General features: G+C 46.6%; 1 protein-coding gene across 1 annotated transcript in view; it reads left to right on the forward strand.

Annotated features, from left to right (window-relative positions):
- The window catches only part of gbe1b (glucan (1,4-alpha-), branching enzyme 1b), a 73946-nt gene that overhangs the window by 19035 nt on the left and 32752 nt on the right, over positions 1-22159 (forward strand). The window contains exons 8-12 of the mRNA XM_027012009.2: positions 8111-8226; positions 9250-9377; positions 10094-10192; positions 17059-17169; positions 19016-19187. Coding sequence (XP_026867810.2) covers positions 8111-8226; positions 9250-9377; positions 10094-10192; positions 17059-17169; positions 19016-19187 — 626 coding nt within the window. The remainder of the gene's footprint in view (positions 1-8110; positions 8227-9249; positions 9378-10093; positions 10193-17058; positions 17170-19015; positions 19188-22159) is intronic.

Raw genomic sequence — 22159 nt, forward strand, 5'->3', positions numbered from 1 at the left:
GTAACATTGTAATGAATACTTAGTGATCATAGACAAGTTTATGTATTTCCTGAAATGTAAGTAGTAATCAGGAATTCTTTGGCAGTATCTGTTATTACTTGGGTACATTTACTTACAAGTGCACACTAATCACATTTTGTATTTTAATGAATTTGTGACCGGTATGATCTTGTGTTCTTTGATATGGTGATGGTGTTTTGTTTAATTATTAGATTTGTCTGGTTGATTATTTCTGCTTACACATGGTAACAGCACATTGGTTGTCTCTTCTGTATGCTCATTTTGGTTTGTTGTTGTTGTTGTTGTTGTTGTTGACGTTGTTGTTGTTGACCATCAGAGAGATGTGATCAGCTGCTCCTCTCTTCAGATGACAGTTTTACAAAGTGGGCAGAAGTGTGAGGGTGTCAAAGGCACACAGCTTGGATCCCACACTTAATTAAGATGCGTTTTAAAAGAAAGCCACACTGTTTCCCTATGGTGTGTGTGTGTGTGTGTGTGTGTGTGTGTGTGTGTGTGTGTGTGTGTGTGTGTGTGTGTGTGTGTGAGAGAGAGAGAGAGAGAGAGAATAGTAGTGACAGTTTACAGATTGTATAATTGGACTCCACAAAGAAAAAAAACATCTTGCATAAGTATTTAGCTCCCTTGATTTTTTCATATTTTGTTGTGTTACAACTTGGAATAAAAATCAACTTAAATGGATTATTTACCATTTGACTGATGCATACAAATGTGAAATTGTATCAACACAGATCAATTGTTGTTTTGTCAATAACTACCCTGTATTTGGCTCCATGCATTTTGTCATCAACTCTGATCAGTTTCTCTGTACAATGCAGTGTTTGGACTGTACCATGCTTGACTGTGGGGGTGGTGTTCTCAGGGTGATGAGCAGTGTTTGGACTGTACCATGCTTCACTGTGGGGGTGGTGTTGACAGGGTGATGAGCAGTGTTTGGACTATACCATGCTTCACTGTGGGGGTGGTGTTCACAGGGTGATGAGCAGTGTTTGGACTGTACCATGCTGGACTGTGGGGGTTGTGTTCACAGCGTGATGAGCAGTGTTTGGACTGTACCATGCTTCACTGTGGGGGTAGGGTTCACAGGGTGATGAGCAGTGTTTGGACTGTACCATGCTTCACTATGGGGGTGGTGAGCTCAGGATTATGAGCAGTGTTTGGACTGTACCATGCTTCAGTGTGGGGGTGGTGTTTGGACTGTACCATGGTTCACTGTGTGGAGGTGTTCTCAGGGTGATGAGCAGTGTTTGGACTGTACCATGGTTCACTGTGGACTCAAATATTTAGGGGACTTCTGATTTCATTTAATTTAAATATTTATAAATCACAGACAACAGCTGTTGACCAAAGTGTTGTACAATCACATTAGCAAAAAACAAACAGAGCAATAACACAAAGACCAGTTTAACTAACAACAAAGACCAGAAGAAAATCTCACACACACACACACACACACACACCCATTACACCTGCCACAGTCCCCAACACCCACTTATTAGTTAATGCACACACCTGTTCCTTGTTTGCCTTCCTCGGTCTCCCTGTCTGGAGCTGTGGCCTGTACCTGCTCTCGGATGTCCTCCGTTCCTGCGTTTATTTCCACACATTGAGCGGTTACTGCTGCACTGTCAGCTCTTTTGGTTTTTGAGTTCACTCAAGTCAAGCCGTTATGGAGAATAAAGATTCTCTCCACTTTCTCTCGCCTCCAGCTCCCTCGTCACTGCCAGCATCGCAAAAAGTAGTAACACAAAAATGAATCATCTCTCACGCAAACGTTCTGTCCCACAGTCCCACGCATGCCTCTGCACCACAATCTGGAACAGTAATCGTGAGTAATTATGACCCCAACCGTTAATAACTGTTTATTAAGTCATACAAGGATATAGTATAAATGAGCAATCGCTCAAATAAACGTGAGTCAGAAAAGAGGAACAGAAGTTTGCATCTTCTGTTGTGTAATTGGATTTGTGCTAACAACTGTTGCTTTGTAAGTCTTTCCTGAGAGCTGTGGTGCAGATCCATTAAACGGAACAGTTGTGTGCTTTGATTTTTTTTTAAAAGAGCACCAGTTACTCATTATAAGGTGGCCGGGAGCTGTTTTGATTGGCCAGCTGGTCTTTCCAGGCACCTGATGATGACTTGTGGACCAAACGCTGAGTTGTTCAGTGATTGGATCCCTGATTAAAAGCTAAGCACAGCTCTGAGGTAATGAGGGACAAACCTCCAGCTCCTTCGCCCATTGTTACCAGCTCACTTTCCACTCCCTGTTCCCTGCCACTCGCGGGCCGTTACCCACAAGCCCCGGAAAGATGAGAGCTGGTCTCGTAATGCACACAATCATTATTTCGTTATTCTGATTCATTAGTCTGTGACTCAGTGGGGACCAGACCTGGGAATAATAATCACAGGTGTAGAATTGGTGCAGAATGTAGGAGTGTAATATTATTCCTAAGTGCTGAGAGGCTTTGTACCATCACTGCTGGAATGCCCTCCTGTGTCAGTATCATTTTAAAATTTTTTTAACCCGACTATAGGTTCAGTAGGCAGTGACCCACCAATAATGCAGACAGCATGTGCCGGCGCACGGAGCCCTGCGGACAGTCAGGTGATGGCAGCTCTGTAGGTGATACCCCTCTCCTTCCCAGACTCCCTTTGACCCTAATGACCTTTGCTCGTCCCCAGACCGCTCCTGATTGGTGCTGTTGCGGCTCCTGTAAATTAAGTCGCTCATTTTCCCTACATCAAGACGGGCCCACGGTGGCAATCATGAAATGCTTTCTGGAACCCGTGTTTAATAAGAGGGTGCTAACAGCTGTAACCGTCTAAACATTACCCGTGGTTAGTGGCTGGCAGTGCAGGGATGGGTTCATAAGAGAGTCTAGCTAGGATTTCATTATTTATGCAGTCTGTGCAGAGGGACTCGTTAGACTGGTGGCAGACATATGCCCCCAACGGCAGACATCTGAAGAGTCATTTGTGAAAACCCAGTGGATGTCCCTTCTTTGTGTCGGACATTTATTTGTTTATTTCAGGCCCGTGTTTGTTGGGATACATCTTCGGGATCCGCCAAGCTGTCCCATTACCCAGGCTTCCGAGAAGATGAATTGCGGAAGCTCGGGGCAGAAGCTCCTGACGAGAGTGAGTGTGGGGTGGCGAGGCTAAATCAGCCAGCTTTGATATTGACGACCTGAAGGAGCATCTGCCCCCATTAGCGCAGGAGAAGTGTGGAGGTTGGCGGCAGAGGTTGTGCTGGCCTGCCCCCCTACGTAATCGCCTGTTTAAACACCATCATTGGAGAGTCCAGGAGGTTCAGTGCGCCAGTCTGAGTCAGGCGCACTGAGTCAGGTCGGACCGGACATAGAGTACCCGTCGTCCTGCCCCTGCGGGACGTAGAGTACCTGTCGTCCTGCCCTTTGGGATGAGCTGCTCTGGTTTTGAAGTGAAGGACAGTGGGAGGTCTTACCCAGGCGTCGCAGTGCCTTAACGATGCGTCTCCACTCTCTCATACTCTGTTAAACACATTTACAAATTATTCTTAGCATGAAGAGTTCAGTCATAAGAGCACATATACCCTTTTCATTATTATAAGAAAGTGTTGTAATAATGTTATATGATTTTGGCGTATCTAAAGTATTCTAGGTTTCCATATATATATTTTTGACATCCACACTATACTTCTATTCAAATGGGGCCGAGTGTGACACCTGGGGGGGTACTGGGTCCCGCACGCACTCATTTATGCCTTTATTACCTCCACAAATTGCACAAAGCAACGAAGCCCTCGGAGAAGTGACCGTCCCGCTGAATGCCGACCACACCGCCCAGACTCGAGAGCTGTGCTCCTTGCTCTGCCATTCTGATTGGGGATTTAATTTTTGTTTTAACCGCCTGACCGCTGTGAACTGTAAATCGATTACTTCGGCAGGGAACACTGATGCACCTGGGTGAGGTTTTGTTCTTGGTAAAGTTGTGTTATTAAGAACCGGCGTGACAGATTCATGGAGTCGTGGTCACCCAGACCGATGGCTGAGGAGCGTCGACCACCAAGTACACGCGTGCCCTCTCTCCTGCATTCTTCTAGTAATGTATCTGGGTGGGTGTTTGTGTGCTGGGTGAGTGCTTGGTCCTTTTCAAGGGCACCGTCAGGGTGAGGGGAGGGGTCAGCCAGATCCGCCCTGCTGCGCGCACGTGCCCAGGCAGACGCCCTCTCGACCACCCCACGGTGCGTGCGTCTCTCCTCATCACGGATATTCCTCCCACGCTATGCACCCTGTCGGGTTATTTGCATCCGTTTTTCCTCAGTCATCATTTAAATGTCCCTGACTTCAGATGCATCCAGACCTGTGCCAGCAGATCTCATTTGCAGGGGATCTTATTCGAGCTGGCTGTTGTTACACTGTTTTTTTTCCCCTTTTACTCTTCTGAAATGTGAATGCAGAGGGAGGCACACTTTAATGTGCACACAACGCGCTTGATATGCCTGCTGGGTAATATTGGATTATGTGTCGACATTGTGAATTATTTCCATTGGCAAGTGCAGGTAATTTCCTTGTAGAGTGCGTGCGGTACACCGGCACACCCGAGACGGGCTTTCCGCTAGAAACAACGCTACCTCCTCCCCTCCCCTCTTCTCTCCTCTCCTCCCCTCCCCTCTTCTCTCCTCTCCTCCCCTCTCCTCTTCTCTCCTCCCCTCTCCTCTTCTCCTCTCCTCCTATCCCCTCCTCTCCTCCCCTCTCCTCCTCTCCTCTCCTCCACTCCCCTCTCCTCTCCTTCCCTCCCCTCCCCTCTTCTCTCCTCCTCTCCTCTCCTCTCCTCCACCTCTTCTCTTCTCTCCTCTCCTCTCTCCTCTTCTCCTTTCCTCCCCCTCTCCTCTCCTCTCCTCTCCTCTCTCCTCTTCTCCTCTCCTCACCTCTTCTCTTCTCTCCTCTCCTCCCCCCTCTCCTCTCCTCTGTTCTGCTCTCCTTTTCCCTGCTCCAACATTTATCATCTTAAAACACCATATGTATTCACACAGTACTCCTCAGTGGGACTTCCTAAACCTTCCATTGAGACAAATGTCTGAGTTGGACAGCAATCACAGCCTGGTGTCAGTATTATATGCTACCGCTGCCAGTTCTAGCTCTCCATGACATGGCCGTGACACCAGGATGGGGCGGGGTTCCTCTCTTAACCAATAACCACGAATCCTCCACGCCTCACGACGTGGTGCTGCTTGTGAAACGCCTGAAATAAAGTGCCTCAGTTGTCATTTCCCAGAATGCCCAGCTGTTTGCCATCCCCCAGTGCGTGCTTCCACATCTTCTGAAATGACATGTGAGGGAGTGAATGTGTTTGCTTGAGTACAAGTTGGCTGTGATGTTGAGGCTCCTGCGGTTTCAGTCATCTCCCCCTGGCTCCCAGCCAGGTTAGCCGATGTGGGCTGGTGGTTTCAGGGAGCGTGGCTATGCAGATACGTCCCTGCTTCCATGGTCAGCGAGACTTTATCCACTGTGGGTTGTTTGTGACATTAGGTGCCTGCGGTATGTGAAGAGGTTCACTCCTGGTTTTGTGTGTCTATGGCTCCTGTTTAAATCACAGAATCATTGCTACCCTCTCCACTCTCAGGGGCACACAAGGAGAAGGCAACCTTATGTATTATTTGTGTTTCTTTTTAAAGATTCAGAGGAAGAGCTGGAGAAATGAGTCGTGGGATGAGGTGTGCTTTGTTAACATCCTAGCCTCATTACGGTGGGACTGTAGTCACTGAGCTCTTACAGACAAATGTTCCGTCACCCCTCCTGAGTTTTGTCTGTGCTGAGCTTCATCTCAGTATTGTATGTTTTCCATGTTTCCTTCTGTTTTATGTGTGTATGTATATAATGTATTTTTGTTGTTTGTTTGTTTTGCAGTTTAATAGGGTTTATGTAAAGAATCATTCACTATATGTTGGGTAGGTTTGCAAACCCTAAACACCTTGTCAGGTAAATACCACAGGGGTAAGTTTAGAGTGTCCAAAAAGGAAAGATACCAGATTGCCTTCGAGGTACTGGTGACACCTTAGACTGCTCTGTTTCACTACTGAGCTAACCTTGGGCCTCCAGGAAATGCCTCACCACCGGGAGGTGGTTATATTCTCCTAGCACTTAGACAGAAGGAATTTATACTTACTGTATGTCTGAAATCCAGAGTTATGGATGTGTAGCATATGAAAATAAAATGCATCTACAATTAAAAGATTTTCCTGTCTTTCCAGTGTCTATAGCAGACAGACTTCATGGAGCTGAGCACACCTGAACAGTGTGAAGGGATTTCTATAGTTCCCACGACGTCTGATCCTCTGATAGGAGGTGGAAACCCCCAACCTGCAGTTTGTCCGATATGAGCTTCCTAGGCACCAGTGCAGCCTGCTATCTGTGTGCTGCCCAGTAACCTGCTGTGTTGATGAATAGCTGTGCTTTCTGCAGTGGCCAAGGTGTTGCTCAGGGTACCCATTAGCCCGGTCCCGGTAGAGCAGAGCACACCGTAGTCCCTCCGTGAGCCTGGGTGCGTGCGAGGTGTCGCACGGACGCTGGTCTATTCATCACACACCGCCTGCCCTGCGCTGCAGCAGCATGCATGGGGCTCCTGCCTTGTTGCTGGGGGAAACTGTAACCTGTTGTTCACATACCAGGGATGTCTGCGTCAGCATTTTGACCATCGATGTGAAAAACCACAGTCAGCACCGGCATGGTGGAACTTCCAGTACAGATCGAAGTGTGAGAATCACAACGGTTCTGAAAGGAAGCCAGAGGGTTACGCCCCTGCCACTGTAGGCGTGTAGCCCTATATACGACTTAGCATACAGGAATGTATCTGCCTAGCTCAGCAGAAAACCCAGTGTGTGGGGTGATGCGTTGTATGAAATGAAGGTTGTTTGAAATGAAGGTTGTGGCACCTGATATTGTATTAACGTGATCAGACATCTGGCAGTAGTTCTGCAGACAGCTGTGTGATGGAGTTACTGAGATAGGCTGAATAACCTCAAATTCCAGTGTAAGTGTCAGCTCGCTGAAAAGTCGGCTCATTTCCATATGTTCTCATTTTCTTGTAGTGGCCCTCTTGAATTGTGGGAGAGAAATGCTGAGGGTGTTAGAGGCCTCGTAAATGCACGTCTGCGCTCACATCTCCTTGAATCCACAAATTGGAAAACTAGGATTGTTGGGTTTGGGAAACCCAGATGAGTGAGTTTTCCAGGAGAAAATCAAAGGCCATGTGCAGAGCTGTCATACTTTGAATTGAACAGTCCAGGAGAACGTATCAGAGAACTTGCTGTCCTGTAAACAACCTACTCCCTTGTTCTCTCCTATGGAGGCACTTTACCCCTACATACAATGCTGAGTCACAGCACTTGAATTGTAGCAAAGTTTCTATGGCAACATGGCCAAAACTTCTGGAGAGTGAGACCACGGAGGATTCTGAAAGTCACAAGTGCAGACTGATACCATCCAAAGACAGCAGGACCTGGTGTTGCTTTATGGACCATCCCATTTCCCCGCCCCCCTAGCCAGCCCCACCCCCCATATTTAGCTCATGGCCTAGAGGTTGCTGAAATTCTGCTACAGCATAAATTAGTGATTGAGTCTGCAGTTCCTTTTTCGACTGTGGGAGTCACGGGCACCACCATAGCCTTCTGTAAGAGGAAGAGGGAAGAGAGACTTGTGAAGCTACTGGAGGAACATTGTGTCAACAACTCTACACATGTGCAGGGTCTGCCTTTCAGCTGGACTGACTGTGTTGCTCTGGCTTCCGGGTATCTGGCACCATAGTGTCAGTCCTCTCCAGGCAGAGAAGTGGCCTCTCTATGACTGTGATAATCTTTTCCTTTCTGCCAGTCTCTAAGGGAAAATGGCGTGTGATTTACCGTGCCAATTCTCAGAGTAATTTCAGCAGTTGCTCATACAAAGTCCTGACCTTGCAAGCACTGGGTGACGTTTTAAAACCTAAAGTGTACTTTCCTCCCCACAAATGTAGGACTATAAACACAAACTGTTTGTATCTCTGTCTGTGTGTGTGTGTGTGTGTGTGTGTGTGTGTGTGTGTGTGTGTGTGTGTCTGCCTGTGTGTGTCCTCGCAGCTGGGAGGTTCTGCGTTTTCTCCTGTCTAACCTGCGCTGGTGGATAGATGAGTATGGCTTTGATGGGTTCCGCTTCGATGGGGTGACATCCATGCTGTACCACCACCATGGCGTCGGTAGGTCACAGCCCTTTACCATAATCTCTGCTGTACCACCATCACATCACGGGTTCGGTAGGTCACAGCCCTTTACCACAGTCCCTGCTGTACCACCACCACAGGGTCGGTAGGTCACAGCCCTCCACCACAGTCCCTGCTGTACCACCACCACAGGGTCGGTAGGTCACAGCCCTCCACCACAGTCCCTGCTGTACCACCACCACAGGGTCGGTAGGTCACAGCCCTCCACCACAGTCCCTGCTGTACCACCACCACAGGGTCGGTAGGTCACAGCCCTCCACCACAGTCCCTGCTGTACCACCACCACAGGGTCGGTAGGTCACAGCCCTCCACCACAGTCCCTGCTGTAGCACCACCACAGGGTTGGTAGGTCACAGCCCTCCACCACAGTCCCTGCTGTACCACCACCACAGGGTCGGTAGGTCACAGCCCTCCACCACAGTCCCTGCTGTACCACCACCACAGGGTTGGTAGGTCACAGCCCTCCACCACAGTCCCTGCTGTAGCACCACCACAGGGTTGGTAGGTCACAACCCTCCACCACAGTCCCTGCTGTACCATATGTACAACACTTGCTCTGCAATTAATCTGTGCCAGTCATACTGGAACATGTCATGTAAAGTCGCTGTAAGTGGGGAGAGAGGAAGAAAAGCTCTCAACACAAGTGCTTTCAACCAGGAAATTAATTAGAGCTGTTCAGCACAGGCCTGTTCCTTTTCTCTTTCCTGTTTTTTTTTTTTTTTTACATTTTTTATTTTAATCCACTTAAAGATTTGTAGTTAAATTACTTCCAAAATGTACTTCAGTACAGCCAAGAAAAAAAACAATATCAAACTTGTAGTGGAGTGAAACTAGTGAGCATAGTAAGGTTGTTGAGGTGTGTTCATATGTGCTGTGGTGTTTATATGTGGTGGTTATATGCACTGTTGTGTTTATATGATGTTTTATGTGCATTGTGGCTTGTTATCTGTAAACATATTGAAACTTCAGTGGTGAAGCGGCTTGTGCTCTTGTGCTCAGGGTCTGGTTTTTCGGGCAACTATGCGGAGTACTTTGGACTTCATGTTGACGAGGACTCCCTAGTGTACCTCATGTTGGCCAACCACATCCTGCACATGCTTTATCAGGACTGCATCACTATTGCAGAGGTGCGTTCACATCTTTCTTGTGCCTAAGTAAGAATAATGTTTTGTTATGCCAGCCTAAGATCAACACTCTGGTCTGAAAACGATCGCTGGTGTGGCGTCTACAGTCTCTGTGCCAATTAATTAATACATGTTATTGGATATTGTGCTGGTATATATATAATTTTAAAAAAAAATTAGTTTTTTTTTTTACTCCACGTAGGAAAAGCTGATATCATCCCAGGTTCCACCAGTACTTCTGTTCTCACTACACTGACCTTAGTCTTGTCAACACAACTGCTTTCTTCTACCACCACAAAGGAGGAATTAACCTCCTGAGTCAAAGGGGCTCAGCTCATTAAATTAGTACTCAGCGCCACTGTCTCGCTGTCCAGCGCCGTGATTAATGAAAGCACTTATTCATCTGCCACACTGTCCACTCTGTTCCTTAGTCATTAGTGGACAGTGTCTCCCTCACATACAGTCCCACACAAGGGTAGGACTTCAGCAAACTGGATTTGTTTTGCTTTTTTCTTTTAACTATAAAAAGTGGTTCCTGACTCCCATAACTGTTTGTAATTTTAAGTATAACCACATGCCTTGATGCTGTAAAGGGAAAATTTTTATTGTGCTTCACAATTAGTTATCAAACATACAACTGAATCACATTACACAATATATTCACATGACGTACATAAATGACTGGTGTGTGCGTGTGCACGTGCACGTGTGCTTTTCAGGACGTGTCTGGTATGCCCACGCTCTGTCGCCCAGTGCAGGAGGGAGGATGTGGTTTTGACTACAGACTAGCCATGGCTATCCCTGACAAGTGGATCCAGGTGAGAGCTCTCCTCTGTCTGATCGAGTGTGATGTCACCGTAAATAAACCACTCCAGCGTTCCAGTTCACACCGTTCACCAGCTCTGATCTGCTGCTTTTCCACTGCCAGTCGAGTGTTGCCGGCTTGCTGCTGAAATATCATTGTATTTGAGTATTCCCTTCTGTCACATGAATAGAACCCCTTCTGGGTTCTGTCCCAAGCACATGGCTGTAATTGGCTTAATGTCTGACACTATACTGAAAAGGCAGCTTGCCAGTTTTAACACATCGTTCTTGCAGTCATGTACCAAAGCTCCAGGAATACCTCAACTACTAAGAGGTCACCCCTCACCCCCCTTTACCTGGAGGTTAGGTACTCAGTACCCATAAACAGCCCTGGATTTGGCTTGGAGGGTCACATTTAAGCACTTCTACCCTATATAGTCTCCTACTCCTACACACGCTTCAGTAAACGCCATGCTAGAGCTCCGCCTCCTGCACACACTTCAGTAAACACCGTGCTAGAGGCCCACCTCCTACACACGTTTCAGTAAACACCATGCTGGAGGCCTGCCTCCTACAGACACTTCAGTAAACACCATGCTAGAGCTCCGCCTCTTGCACATGCTTCAGTAAACACCATGATGGAGCTCCGCCTCCTGTACACGCTTCAGTAAACACCATGCTAGAGCTCCGCCTCCTGCACATGCTTCAGTAAACACCTCCAGGATCACTGGAGGTCGCTGATTCTACATGTTTAATTACCTGTGTGGTATCTTATAGGCGAGAAGTGCTTGAATCTGGCTCTGGAATTCAAACCCCAGGCTGTGGTTTTTTCTCATCACACTAAGTGTCTTGATTATTAAATGTTTGTCTTGTTCGTGGTTCAGAAGCTGAGTGTGGCGTTGTGTTCCTCTGAAGGCTCAGTGCTGGGTGCCTGGTTTATATGTGCCATTTACTACCATGTGACTAAGATTGGATTTCCAAGCATGACGTCAGAGTGATGTCACTTTGTTAATTTTGAGGTTAATTCACCTTATGTTTTTAATTTACATACAAGACTAATTTACTTAGTATACATTCTGTTTTCCTTTTGATGAGGAGTCATTAAATGTGTGTCATGTTTCTTTAATCACGGTTTAATTATCATGTCTTCAGCTAATTTTAAAAGGCAGTTTCTTTATTATTGCCTGAACACCAGCACATTTACATATGTAGATTTTCTTTGTAGATTTACTTTTCCCAAATGTTTTTATTTTGATCAGAAAACAATTAGTCCAGCATTGCCTGCACAGTTAGTCCAGCATTGCCTGCACAGTTAGTCCAGCATTGCCTGCACAGTTAGTCCAGCATTACCAGTTAGGAGTGTTGGTGTCTGGCAGTTAAAGGAAGTTACTTATTCTTTCCTAGAGAAGAGAATTTGATTATAGTTACTTACATAACTCAGAAACCACTGAATTAACAGCTATGTCACATTTTAGCACTTCTTTTATTCCTCACTTTAAAGACCTTTTTGCAGAGGAGGATGATTAGAAAAATCTATGATGTCCAAATTAAGCCCTCAAAAGACTTCACTCTCCTGGCTTCTATTGTACTGCTACATATCAAGGGCACACACACTCTTGGGACTGCCATGTACATCAGTAGCACAGTGCTCATGTCCTCATGATGGAAGTTTGCTGAAGTCTTCACATCACTAATGGTAATTCCTGCTCTCCAGGGCCCGCTCACACTTCCTGTGCTGTGGGTCTCCTGGACCGCCCAGTCCTGCTTTCCCATACTGCTTGATTTCGCTCTCTTTAGAAAAAGCCCTTTCTTGGCAGATTTGCTGACATTTGCAAAGTTCCTTCTCAGAAGCTGAAGACACAACCAAGCACATCACAGGTGCCTGTCTCTACACCTGATCTGATCGCTTAGGAGTTTTCCCACGTGTGTGCACTTCGGAGCTGGTAGAGCTGCATGTCTGTAGTCACCATGCTTTGTGGAGCTGCATATTCATCTGGATTCTAAGAAACGCTTTGCATGATGACAAAAATAGCAGCAGTGCCAAGTCCTGCAGCTTGAAGCTCTTTAGCTTTTATTACTCGATAGAGATTTGGTAACCCAATTATTGTTTGTACCTGACACACAACCTGAATGTTCTGAATAAAATGCCGCTTAAGTTAGACTTCTTTAATTAGGGCTGCCTAGGCTTTGTCGCCGTGCTAACAAGAATGGCTCACTGATGCCTCACTGTGCCCTCTAAACCTGTAGTGTCGTTTAAAAGTGCATTTATAAATCATGGACATGCATGTGGCCTAGGGGTGTGTGCTGTCCGTCTGAGCATGCTCAGTCAGCAGTCTCTGTGCAGCACAGGGCTTTGTTCCAAGACTTTGTGCACAGCTCCGTCTGATCCCCATTAATTCCCCCTCTGCTCCGCTGGGCAGGCCACTGTCCTGGGCACCCACGCAGCCACGGCTTTCCGTGGAGAGGCACGGGACACCAGTTTACCCCCGTTCTTTTACGTTTGCTGTTTTGTACGATGTTGCCCAGCGTGCAATATTTATTCAGGCCTTTTCATCTGACAGTGCTATCGATTTCATCCTGGAACCAAAGAGACTGTGATGGTCTGAGGGCTGGTTTATGCACATGTCCACAGTGTGTGAGTGTGTGTGCGTGTGCCTACATGCATGTGCATGTGAGCGGTGTGTGTATGTGTGTGAGAGAGAGTGTGTTTGATATATTTTGACATCACTTGGGAAGGTTTTCTGCCCAGTTCATTTCCTACACTGTAAACCCTCCAGTGATCTGCAATGTGGTGCATAACCCATATCCCAATGTGATCTATATAACCCGTATCCCAATGTGATTTTATATATATATATATATATATATATATATATATATATATAAAAACCTATAGCCAGCAATTCACAATTACCAAACGTATTTCTCAAGAGACACACACAAGCACACTCCTGTACACTCCATTCCCACACATTCACATGGTCTCACACACACATTCACACTTGTCCCCTAACCTGCCTGATTAATCAGACTTCTGTTCCTGCCAAAGAGAGACTTCATTTCAGAGCCTGTGAGAAATTAAGACGTCCTAATAGGAGAAGCAGATAAGGTGTGTGGTGCAGGTTTGGTCTGATTGTGTCTGATTACCACTCCAAAACGCTGTCACTTCTAATGGATAATGTAACAAAGGTCCTTTAATTTGCCAGGCGCCCTTCCCTGCAGACACTGCTGATTGAAATGTAATGGAAACAATTAGGGAATGGAGAGAGGGGTATCGCCAAGGACGCAGTGCAGAGAAAGGGCGCCACTCAGTCCTGCCACAGACTGCTGTTAGAGACCTTGTCTGTTGATTGTGGTCTGGAGTCACTTCTCTCTACAGTGCGTCCTCAGACTGAAGCATTAAGGTGAGATTGTGGAGTTTTTAGTCCATGGATAAGAAATTAGGTCAGTTTAGATTCCCCACCCCCCCCCCCCCCCCCCCCCCCACACACACACAGTTTTCCAGTGTTGCAGATCGTCTGACTCTGATGTGCAGTGGTCCTGGGACTTTGCTGTTCCTAATTTATGCTGTTCATGCCACACATTTTTAGTTACAGTATATTTTTCTTTCTTATATCAGAGAGAGAACTCCCATGACACTTCCCAGCCAATATGCTTTCAAAAGACTGCCAGATGCTAACTGGGGAGAAGGGTGAAAGCTGATGGAGGAGGGTGATGAAGGGTGGAGGGGGGGTGATGAAGGGTGGAGGAGTGGTGAATTTCGGCAGTGCTGGAGGGTGGCGTGCCATAGCAGGAGCTAAGAGATAAAGGCTCCTCCAACTCTGCCCTTTCACCTACGAGTCACTCGTGTCGTGCTGAGCTGAATCCGTTGATCTACTGTTGCTTTAGTAACAGCAGAGGGGGATCAGCTGTTGGCACACCCACACAGCCTTACAGCTGCACAGACACACAGGCGCAGGGTGGAGGGGTATGGGATGTAGGCACAGTGACACATTCCCGCCAACACTGGTCTGAGTGAAATCTTTAGGGTTTGAAAATATTTACACCTGTTTACTTTTGTGTGAAGTATGTTGTTGACATCCAGGGTTAAAGCTTTTACATAATGTTTGGTTTGGTTTGTTGTTTTTTTAACCTGAGGAGGTGACGGAACTAATGAAGCTGCTGGAATGCTGGATAGCTGAGGGTGATATTCAAATTGCACACTCATTTGCATTGGCACTCTTACTGTACTGGGGAGTGTTTTTTCTCTGAATGTGAATGAATAAGGTAGCCACACACGCATGCAGTGAAGTTTTCTACTTTCCTGGATTTTCTGCCGGTTTTCAGGCAGACAGATATTCTCTGTGCCTACGAGAAGTGTTTCTGTAAGGCACATCCAGTTTTCATGAGCTCAGTGGTGACAGTTTGGATCGGAGGAATTTACGCTGCGGAATCAAGTCCCTACATGTGGGTGTAAAGTGTATGAGTGACAGTGGAGCTCTCCTGTGTCTGGGTCTGGAGCCTCTTCACTCCACCAATATGAAAATGATCTGTAAAAAAAAACGATAAGAATTCCGTATGCCATATAGCTGTAATATTTATACAGTGCATGTTGTACAGAAGTAGCATGTATATTTCATGGTAAAATTATAATGCATCCTTCACATACAGGCTACTTTTATATGAAACATATATGCGTATATAAATGTATGAATGTAGATATAAATAAATAAATGTAAAAATTTGTTGTTTTTTTTCCTCTCTCACACTCAGGCCTGCTACCAGAGGTCTGAGAGTTTGAGGGTGTGTGTGTGTTTGAGTGTCTGTGAGTGTGAGAGAGAGAGAGTGAGATATACGGTGCAGTATTTTTGCTGTTCCTCCGATTACACTCTTCTGTACTGAGACTGATGTCATTCCTGTGATCTGTTGGAGCTCCTCCTCCATCTTAGGGGTCACGGCCCCAGGTGCCCTCAGTATCCCCACTGGGGTGACCTTGGTGTAAACCCTCCACGTTCTCTCTCCTCCTTCTTTCAGTCCCTGGTGTTTCAGACCTGATCTGCTATCTCCCGGTCTGGTTGGGCTGCCATTACTTGCTCCTCTGTCTGGATCTGGAGGGCATGTGGGATCCTTGCTGTGTTGTTCTCCACCATTCTCTGCGTTTCATCCCATTTGGACTGCGGGGAGGGGGGGTGTCCAGCTCCTGTATATGATCCCTGACACTTGCTTTGTGTCTCTCAGTGTCTGTTTTCTCTGCCAGCACCTTTCATCCTACTGGGTGTCTGAGGTTCCTCAGCACAGTCTGTGGTGTGATTTATTCTTCACTTCAGTCAAATCAGTGATTAGTGACTCTGTCCTGTCTTTCAGTCCTGCCTTTTCTATACATAACTGTATATATATACATACATATATATACATAACTGTATATATATTCAATTACCACCATGTAACCATGTCATTTTACAAAATGGATCTGTACATTGTGTACATACATATATACACAACCATATACATTGTACATTGTGTATCTAAAGATAATATACATATATTGTACATAGATTGTTAATATATTTTTGTACATATATAGAATATATATTCCTCTATGCACCCCTGTTTTCTTTTTCCTCAGTTTGGACAGAGCGCTCTCAACCATTTCACTACGAGTTATACTGTGTATGACTATGTATGTGACAAATAAACCAAACCTGAAACTTGAACTTCTATACATCAATGTAGGATTGTCTTATGTCAGCCCCCCCCCCCCCCCCCCCCCCCCGGCTATCTGTCAGTGGTACATTCCATAGAGGGATTTATCCTGCCATGGTGTCTCCTCTGTTTCCATGGTATTCATGTGGGCTATCTCTTTGATGTACTCCCTTATCAACTCATCCTGGGGGACACTGCGGGGACATATTCATGGATGTTCCGTGTCTCGCCCCGGATGGCGGATCCTTCCCCCCTGCTGCGAGCTGGTGTTCGGCCTTCGAGTGTTGGGTCTTGGGAGCAGAGCCTCATGCACTGTGAGTTTTCTGGTCTTGACGTCAGCAGCTTTCAGCTCTTCTCTTGGCCAGATTACTGTGCCTTCAGGAGGTCTGAGGCCTGGCACATGCGTCCATGGCTTTGCTAGTACTGTTCATGTGTGGTTGCCACTTGAATACCTGCGGAGGACCTTGAGTGTATAATCTTAAAATAACCAACATGTGGACACGTGAAGTCATGAACAGGTATTTGTCTTTTTCACACCGGTTGTGTATTTGTTGTAAAATGATGTTAACAAGCTAACATGGAGAAAGAGAGCTTGTACAGCAATACGGAGTCTTATCGTGGGTGGACCTGAGCGATGTTGCGCTTTACTGCAGTGCTAACGGCGTTTTTGCACATAGCAAGCTAGCAAGCTGCTTTATAGTGAAGTCGTGGAGTTCACGGGCCACGTTTGGATGGTGCATTGCCATTCAGTGAGAGAGCAGTCTTCATTCATCATTTGCACAGAAGATTTCATTACCTTCTCCATCTCTTCTCTTCTGCGCTGTAATTCTGACCTTTCACTGCCTTCCCAGTGAGCCTAGCTGCAGCTGGGGGTCCAGGCTGGGGTGTGTGGGGGGGTTGCCGGGTGGGGATGGAGGTTAGGCCCACTGACATCAGAGAGCCTGGCAGATGCTTGAGTGTGCTGAAATCTGAGGCCTGAGCACATGAAATAATACAGGGAGAACGAGAGAAGGCAGACATTTCTGAAGCAGGGCTGTTCTTTGTCGTTTGTTCCAGAATGGGAGTTTGGTGCATTAAAGCTATATCGGAAGTAAAAGTCTTTCTTTTTCTCTCTCTGTCTGTCTGCCTGTCTTTCGCTCTTTTCTCTTTCCAAAAGCACACCGATGTCTTATCGCTCTTGTATTTGCTTTGCACTCAGATCCTGAAGGAATTCAAGGACGAGGAGTGGAACATGGGAAACATCGTCTACACCCTGACCAACAGGCGCTACAGCGAGAAGTGCATCGCGTATGCAGAGAGTCATGACCAGGTAATGCCACGCTGAGCCCCGTTTGCCCACCAGGGCAGAGAGGACCAAATGTAATCAATGCATCATTTGGAATGGAAATTGATGTCAGCACAGGTCGAGGGACTCTTGGGGAGAAGCGGAAAGTAGAAATGAACACACCCACCTTTTCTGTACACTTTTCAGCCCACAGCTAAAACAAGGTTTATTCCTCCCTCTTTTTATCCGCGCCGCTGCCACTGGGGCCCACGGCAACACACAGAACGGGTTGCTGGATTTGCATGAAACAACTGATAGAAGCGTTTGGACTATAGTGCAGGGAGTCATCTAGATGCCCCAAGTCCCACCACCGCAGGCAAATCGTAGAGAATGTTCATATCACAAACTCCACAAACATCTCCCACACATCTTAAATGCCTCCTTAAAATAAGACTGTCATAAGACAATTCAGTAATGGTTTGTCATTTATGCTGTTAGCTCAATGAATCGGAGTGTGACGTCGTGTGAGTGTGTAAGAGAGCAGTGTCCCTGACTCCAGAACCGCAGGTGCGGTTCTGTATTTACTGATATATCCTGAGCAGTTCTGCAGAATTTACGCAGCTCACAGGCCATAGCAGACACCCCGACATTTTTTTCTTGCAGGGTTTCAGTCTGTTTATTTTTATTTATTTATTTACTCTTTGTGTGTGTATATTTTTTATTTTGATTATTCACGGAGCCTAACAATAATAATGGCTGGTCGATTTTTTGTTTGTTTGTTTGTTTCTGCCATGTTGCCAATTTATTTTCTAATTTCCAGCCTTGGGTGGGTAAAGTGCGCCTTCTCTATAGGCTTTGCTGCTCTGTCTATCCAAGTCACCAGTGACCGTAACCCGTTTGGACCCGCTTTGGGGCAGAGACACGCCCCCTCGAGGCTCAGTCCAATCAGACTTGCTCCTTGGGCGGACGGTGACGCTCTGTTGCCCCAGTGTTGGGATGCATCTTGGCCCCCGAGGTAGCTTTGTCACTCTGAGCTCTTCCATCCACACCAGCTGCTGCGATCCCCTCCGCCCAGCACGGGCGCAAAACCACACCTTCAGGCTCCTGCTACATGTAGATTTGACACATATTCTTTTATTTACCGTTTCATACTGTTACGTTCACAGCCAGCTCCACCCAGAACTGTGGCGACGTGGTTATTAATGGGACATGTCAAGAAAAGGCTCGTAGAGGCAGTAAATCTGCGAATGAGCAGCGTGTCTTTTTGTGAGAACAGCCCCAGCAGGGGATTCTGGGTAGCGCACACAGTCTCCAGCTGGAACAGCTAGAGCTCAAATACAGAGGAGCGTGAAAGCTTTAAAATCCTGCCGTTCAGAGCAGGCTGGGAGAGAGGCAGACACGGCAGACACTATTGCTTCTCTGCCTGAACAAGGAACGTTGTTAGGAACAGTCTAATTATTGGTTAGGAAAGTTACATGATCCCGCATTTTGTAATTTTATTGGATCTGCTTTTTTTGTAGAGTTGTATTATTGTAGTAGTTTATTTTGTTATTGTAGTCATATTTTTAAAGCAATGCCAAGCTACAGTAAAAGCTTCGTATATTTGAACCACAGTAGTAGCTAATGTTACGGTCGGAGTGGTTGTCAGGATCTGTTCTAAGATAACATGCCACCATGTCTTTAGGTGGTTTTATACAATCTAATCCATTTCCCAGTCTTCTCTAATTCGATGTGACAGCGGGTAGCCTGATAACGAGTTGGATACATGGCCTGTTTCTCCGAGGACAGGACGCTTCAATGGCTGCAGGCTCTGAAGGGCGGTTCAATAATAATTACTCACACGACTAATGTACCGTGTGTCCAGTGCTCATAATCCTGTGTCTTCTGACAGGCTCTGGTAGGAGACAAGACCCTGGCCTTCTGGCTGATGGACAAGGATATGTACACCAACATGAGTGCCCTGATTCCCATGAACCCTGTCATTGATCGCGGCGTCCAGCTGCACAAGATGATCAGGCTACTCACACACGGCCTCGGAGGGGAGGGCTACCTCAACTTCATGGGTGAGAAGCACCGTGGAAACACGCCACAACATGGGTGTGAATTGACCTCCTGTTTCATGACAACGCGAGGTGAAATGAAAGTAGCGTTGGCGCAGAAAGCTGATCTCAGATCAGCTAGAGTGGGCTTTGTTTTGTTTTTTGGCTTGCGTTTCTATGAATGGGTCTGGTACACCTGAGTAACGGGTTAATGCTCCTGACCAAGAGAGGAAGGATGGGAGTGCAGATATGATTTCTGCAGGTTTTCCACGATGCAGAGTCAGAACAGACAGACAGGTGGAGCGCACAGAAAGACGAGGTTAACAGGGATACAGCCGTGATGGAGAACACAGGAACTGACTGAGAATGTCAACACACTGGTCAGAAAATGCACAGAAACAAGGGCACCTGAAAAACAGGTAAAGAGCAGCACACAAGTCGTCTTAACTCAGCCCGGGGCATGACTGAAAGAGATGATGATGGAGGCGGTGTCAGGGCGGAGCTAGAGCCGACGTGGACCAATAAGGAGTAGAGGATCCGGTGTGGGCCAATCAGGAGTAGAGGATCCAGTGTGGATTTTTCTGGGTCAGAGACTTCCTAAGACATTATTGAGAGATTCTTGTTTTTAAAATTCTTGTTTTGAAGATTAGAGTGACCGTTGTTGTAGTTGTAGTTGTATACACCCATTTAATTTTTCTTGGCTTTTCTACCAGTGGCACATCGCATCGGCTTACATTGCATGACTCTGCAAAGTACTTTGAAGCAGCCTTTTGTGTTCTTAGAAAAATAATATTTCCAGCCTCAGAAATTCACTCCCTATCACTTAGTCCAGAAATAATGCTGGAATTTTCCTGAGAATAAAGCAGACGACAGAATTTGCTGACGCTTCTCTGCACATTTTCTGAGCCTGTTTTAGCGTGTAATGCTATCAAACGCTGTATTTCAGGGCCATTTTCTCTTTAGTCCTATGCTTCATTAGGCAAAGCACAGCCCTTTATATTGCATATACATTAGGAGTGCTCTTTGCGTGTAATATCACTGCTCAGCCCTGTCGGGACTTTGCCTAGTGTTATAATAACCAGCGACTTTATTGTTACAATACAGTGGCCTAGCTGAGGATGGCCGTCTGTCTGCCAGTCCTGCGCTGTGTCGTAGCGCCACCTACTGATCAGGAGGATGGCAGTGGGAAAGCCTGTATAGAAACACCATACTTCTAGACATTTTATTCATTTATATAACATTTCTTTCTACTTTTTTTTATCTTTCTCAATGCTGACACCGCACCCCGTTCCCGAGAAGGTCTGGTACCTCAGCGGCGTCATTCGACTGGTTATGCCTGCTGCCCCTCAGTCACTGTCCACGTCTGCGCTGTTTCCCTTCTTTTTCAACAGCGATTTCTTTCCTTTGTCGAGAGTTGTGTGCTTGTTAGTCACAAAGTCAGTCTGGGTTTCTTTTCCATCTTGGGCGGCAGTGCCGGACGTGTAATGGGCTTTATAAATGTAGTGTCTATTGTTAGTGTGGAGCTTTAAAAGCCCTCTGACCCTGTGAACAAGCATTGCCTCTTACCACCTGGCTTCTGACCCTGCCTGACCAGCTGATGGAAGCTGGTCCAGCCCCTGCATGCGATATCTGTCTAGACATCGCAGTGTCTCCGCTGATGACTGCTAAGTGAGAAATGCTGTTCTGTTGCCCTGATTGCTACTTTTCTGTGATTGCAAATCCGCTGCACTGCCCTTGGAGGAGAAAACCTTGCACGCTTTTGGCTTGTGTACCTTATATAAGTGTAAAATAGCAACCCAACGAGGGGGTAAAAAGTAACGAAAACAACAGATAAGCAGCAGCCGACGTGTCGTGTCAGTGGATCGATGGCTGTGGAGTCGTTTAACCAGTGCAGCGCGAGAACAAATTGTTTGTGCAAGTGAATCAATCTGAGGCTCTCCCCAGCTCTCCGAGAGCCGCGTGTTTACTCTCCAGCAAACTCCGGGAGCTTTCCCGGTGGGAAGGTCCACGCGTCCGAACCCCGCGCAGGCCGCCAGGGCGGAGCTGCCGCCTCTCTGCCGCGGGCATGCTGGGACGGTGTACGGCTGGCCTTCAGGGAGCCAAAGGGCGCTTTCTACATCAGCGCCACGCTCGCAGGGCTGAGAGTGGCTCCGCCCCCTCGCACTGCATACCCGACCGTACAGTCCATACGCCATCAGCGAACCTGCAGCATGGTGGTGTTGATGAATGGCCGTAAGTCCACTGTAGTGGAAACATTGGATGCTGAATTGCTTTTGCTTTCGTCTGTACTGTTCTGAAGTGCAGTGCGCTTCCTCCTCTCTGTGCTTGTCTTTCTTGCGTGTTTTGCCTCATGGAGAGATGCCAGTCTGTGTGCCTTTATAAACGCCTCCTGTTGCCAGTGAAAGACTACCGGCTCATTGTGATTAGCAGAATAAAGCACTTTAGTGTTTCTTTTCACTGTAGCCTATTAGAGCTTCTGCTTCTTTAGAGAAATGGGTTCAGATTGTGGTGTCCTTCAGATAAATCCATGAATATTTTGCATTAGTTTCTAACTTTACATATTCAGTTCAGCTTTTAGATTCATGTTCTAAGTTCACGGTACTCATCTTGTATCTGTTTTGGCTTCATGTTCCTACACACTAATTCCCTGTATGGGATTTGTTGCCAACCTTGTGTTGGGAAAGTGAGGTAGTACAGCTCCCACTACACCCTTCGTTACAACCACGGAACTCACTCATCCTTCAACACAACAGTAAAATGGACTTGATAGCGATGTGGTAGTCGTAGGATAGTGGTGTGATGTTGGTGTGGTTGTATAGTTGCAGTATGATAGCTGTGTTAGTAGTGAGGAGGTAGATTGATACTGGTGTGATATTGTAACTTTTATGTGTTATTAAGCTTTATGTTGTATTAAAGAAAAAGTCGTTTGCAAACCTCTTTGCCGCTGTGTCTGGGCTGAGTCTAGTCTGTGAGTCTGATCTGTGATTTGTGTGATC

This window comes from Electrophorus electricus, chromosome 15, assembly GCF_013358815.1.
Source record: "Electrophorus electricus isolate fEleEle1 chromosome 15, fEleEle1.pri, whole genome shotgun sequence".
In the NCBI taxonomy this organism is placed as follows: domain Eukaryota; kingdom Metazoa; phylum Chordata; class Actinopteri; order Gymnotiformes; family Gymnotidae; genus Electrophorus; species Electrophorus electricus.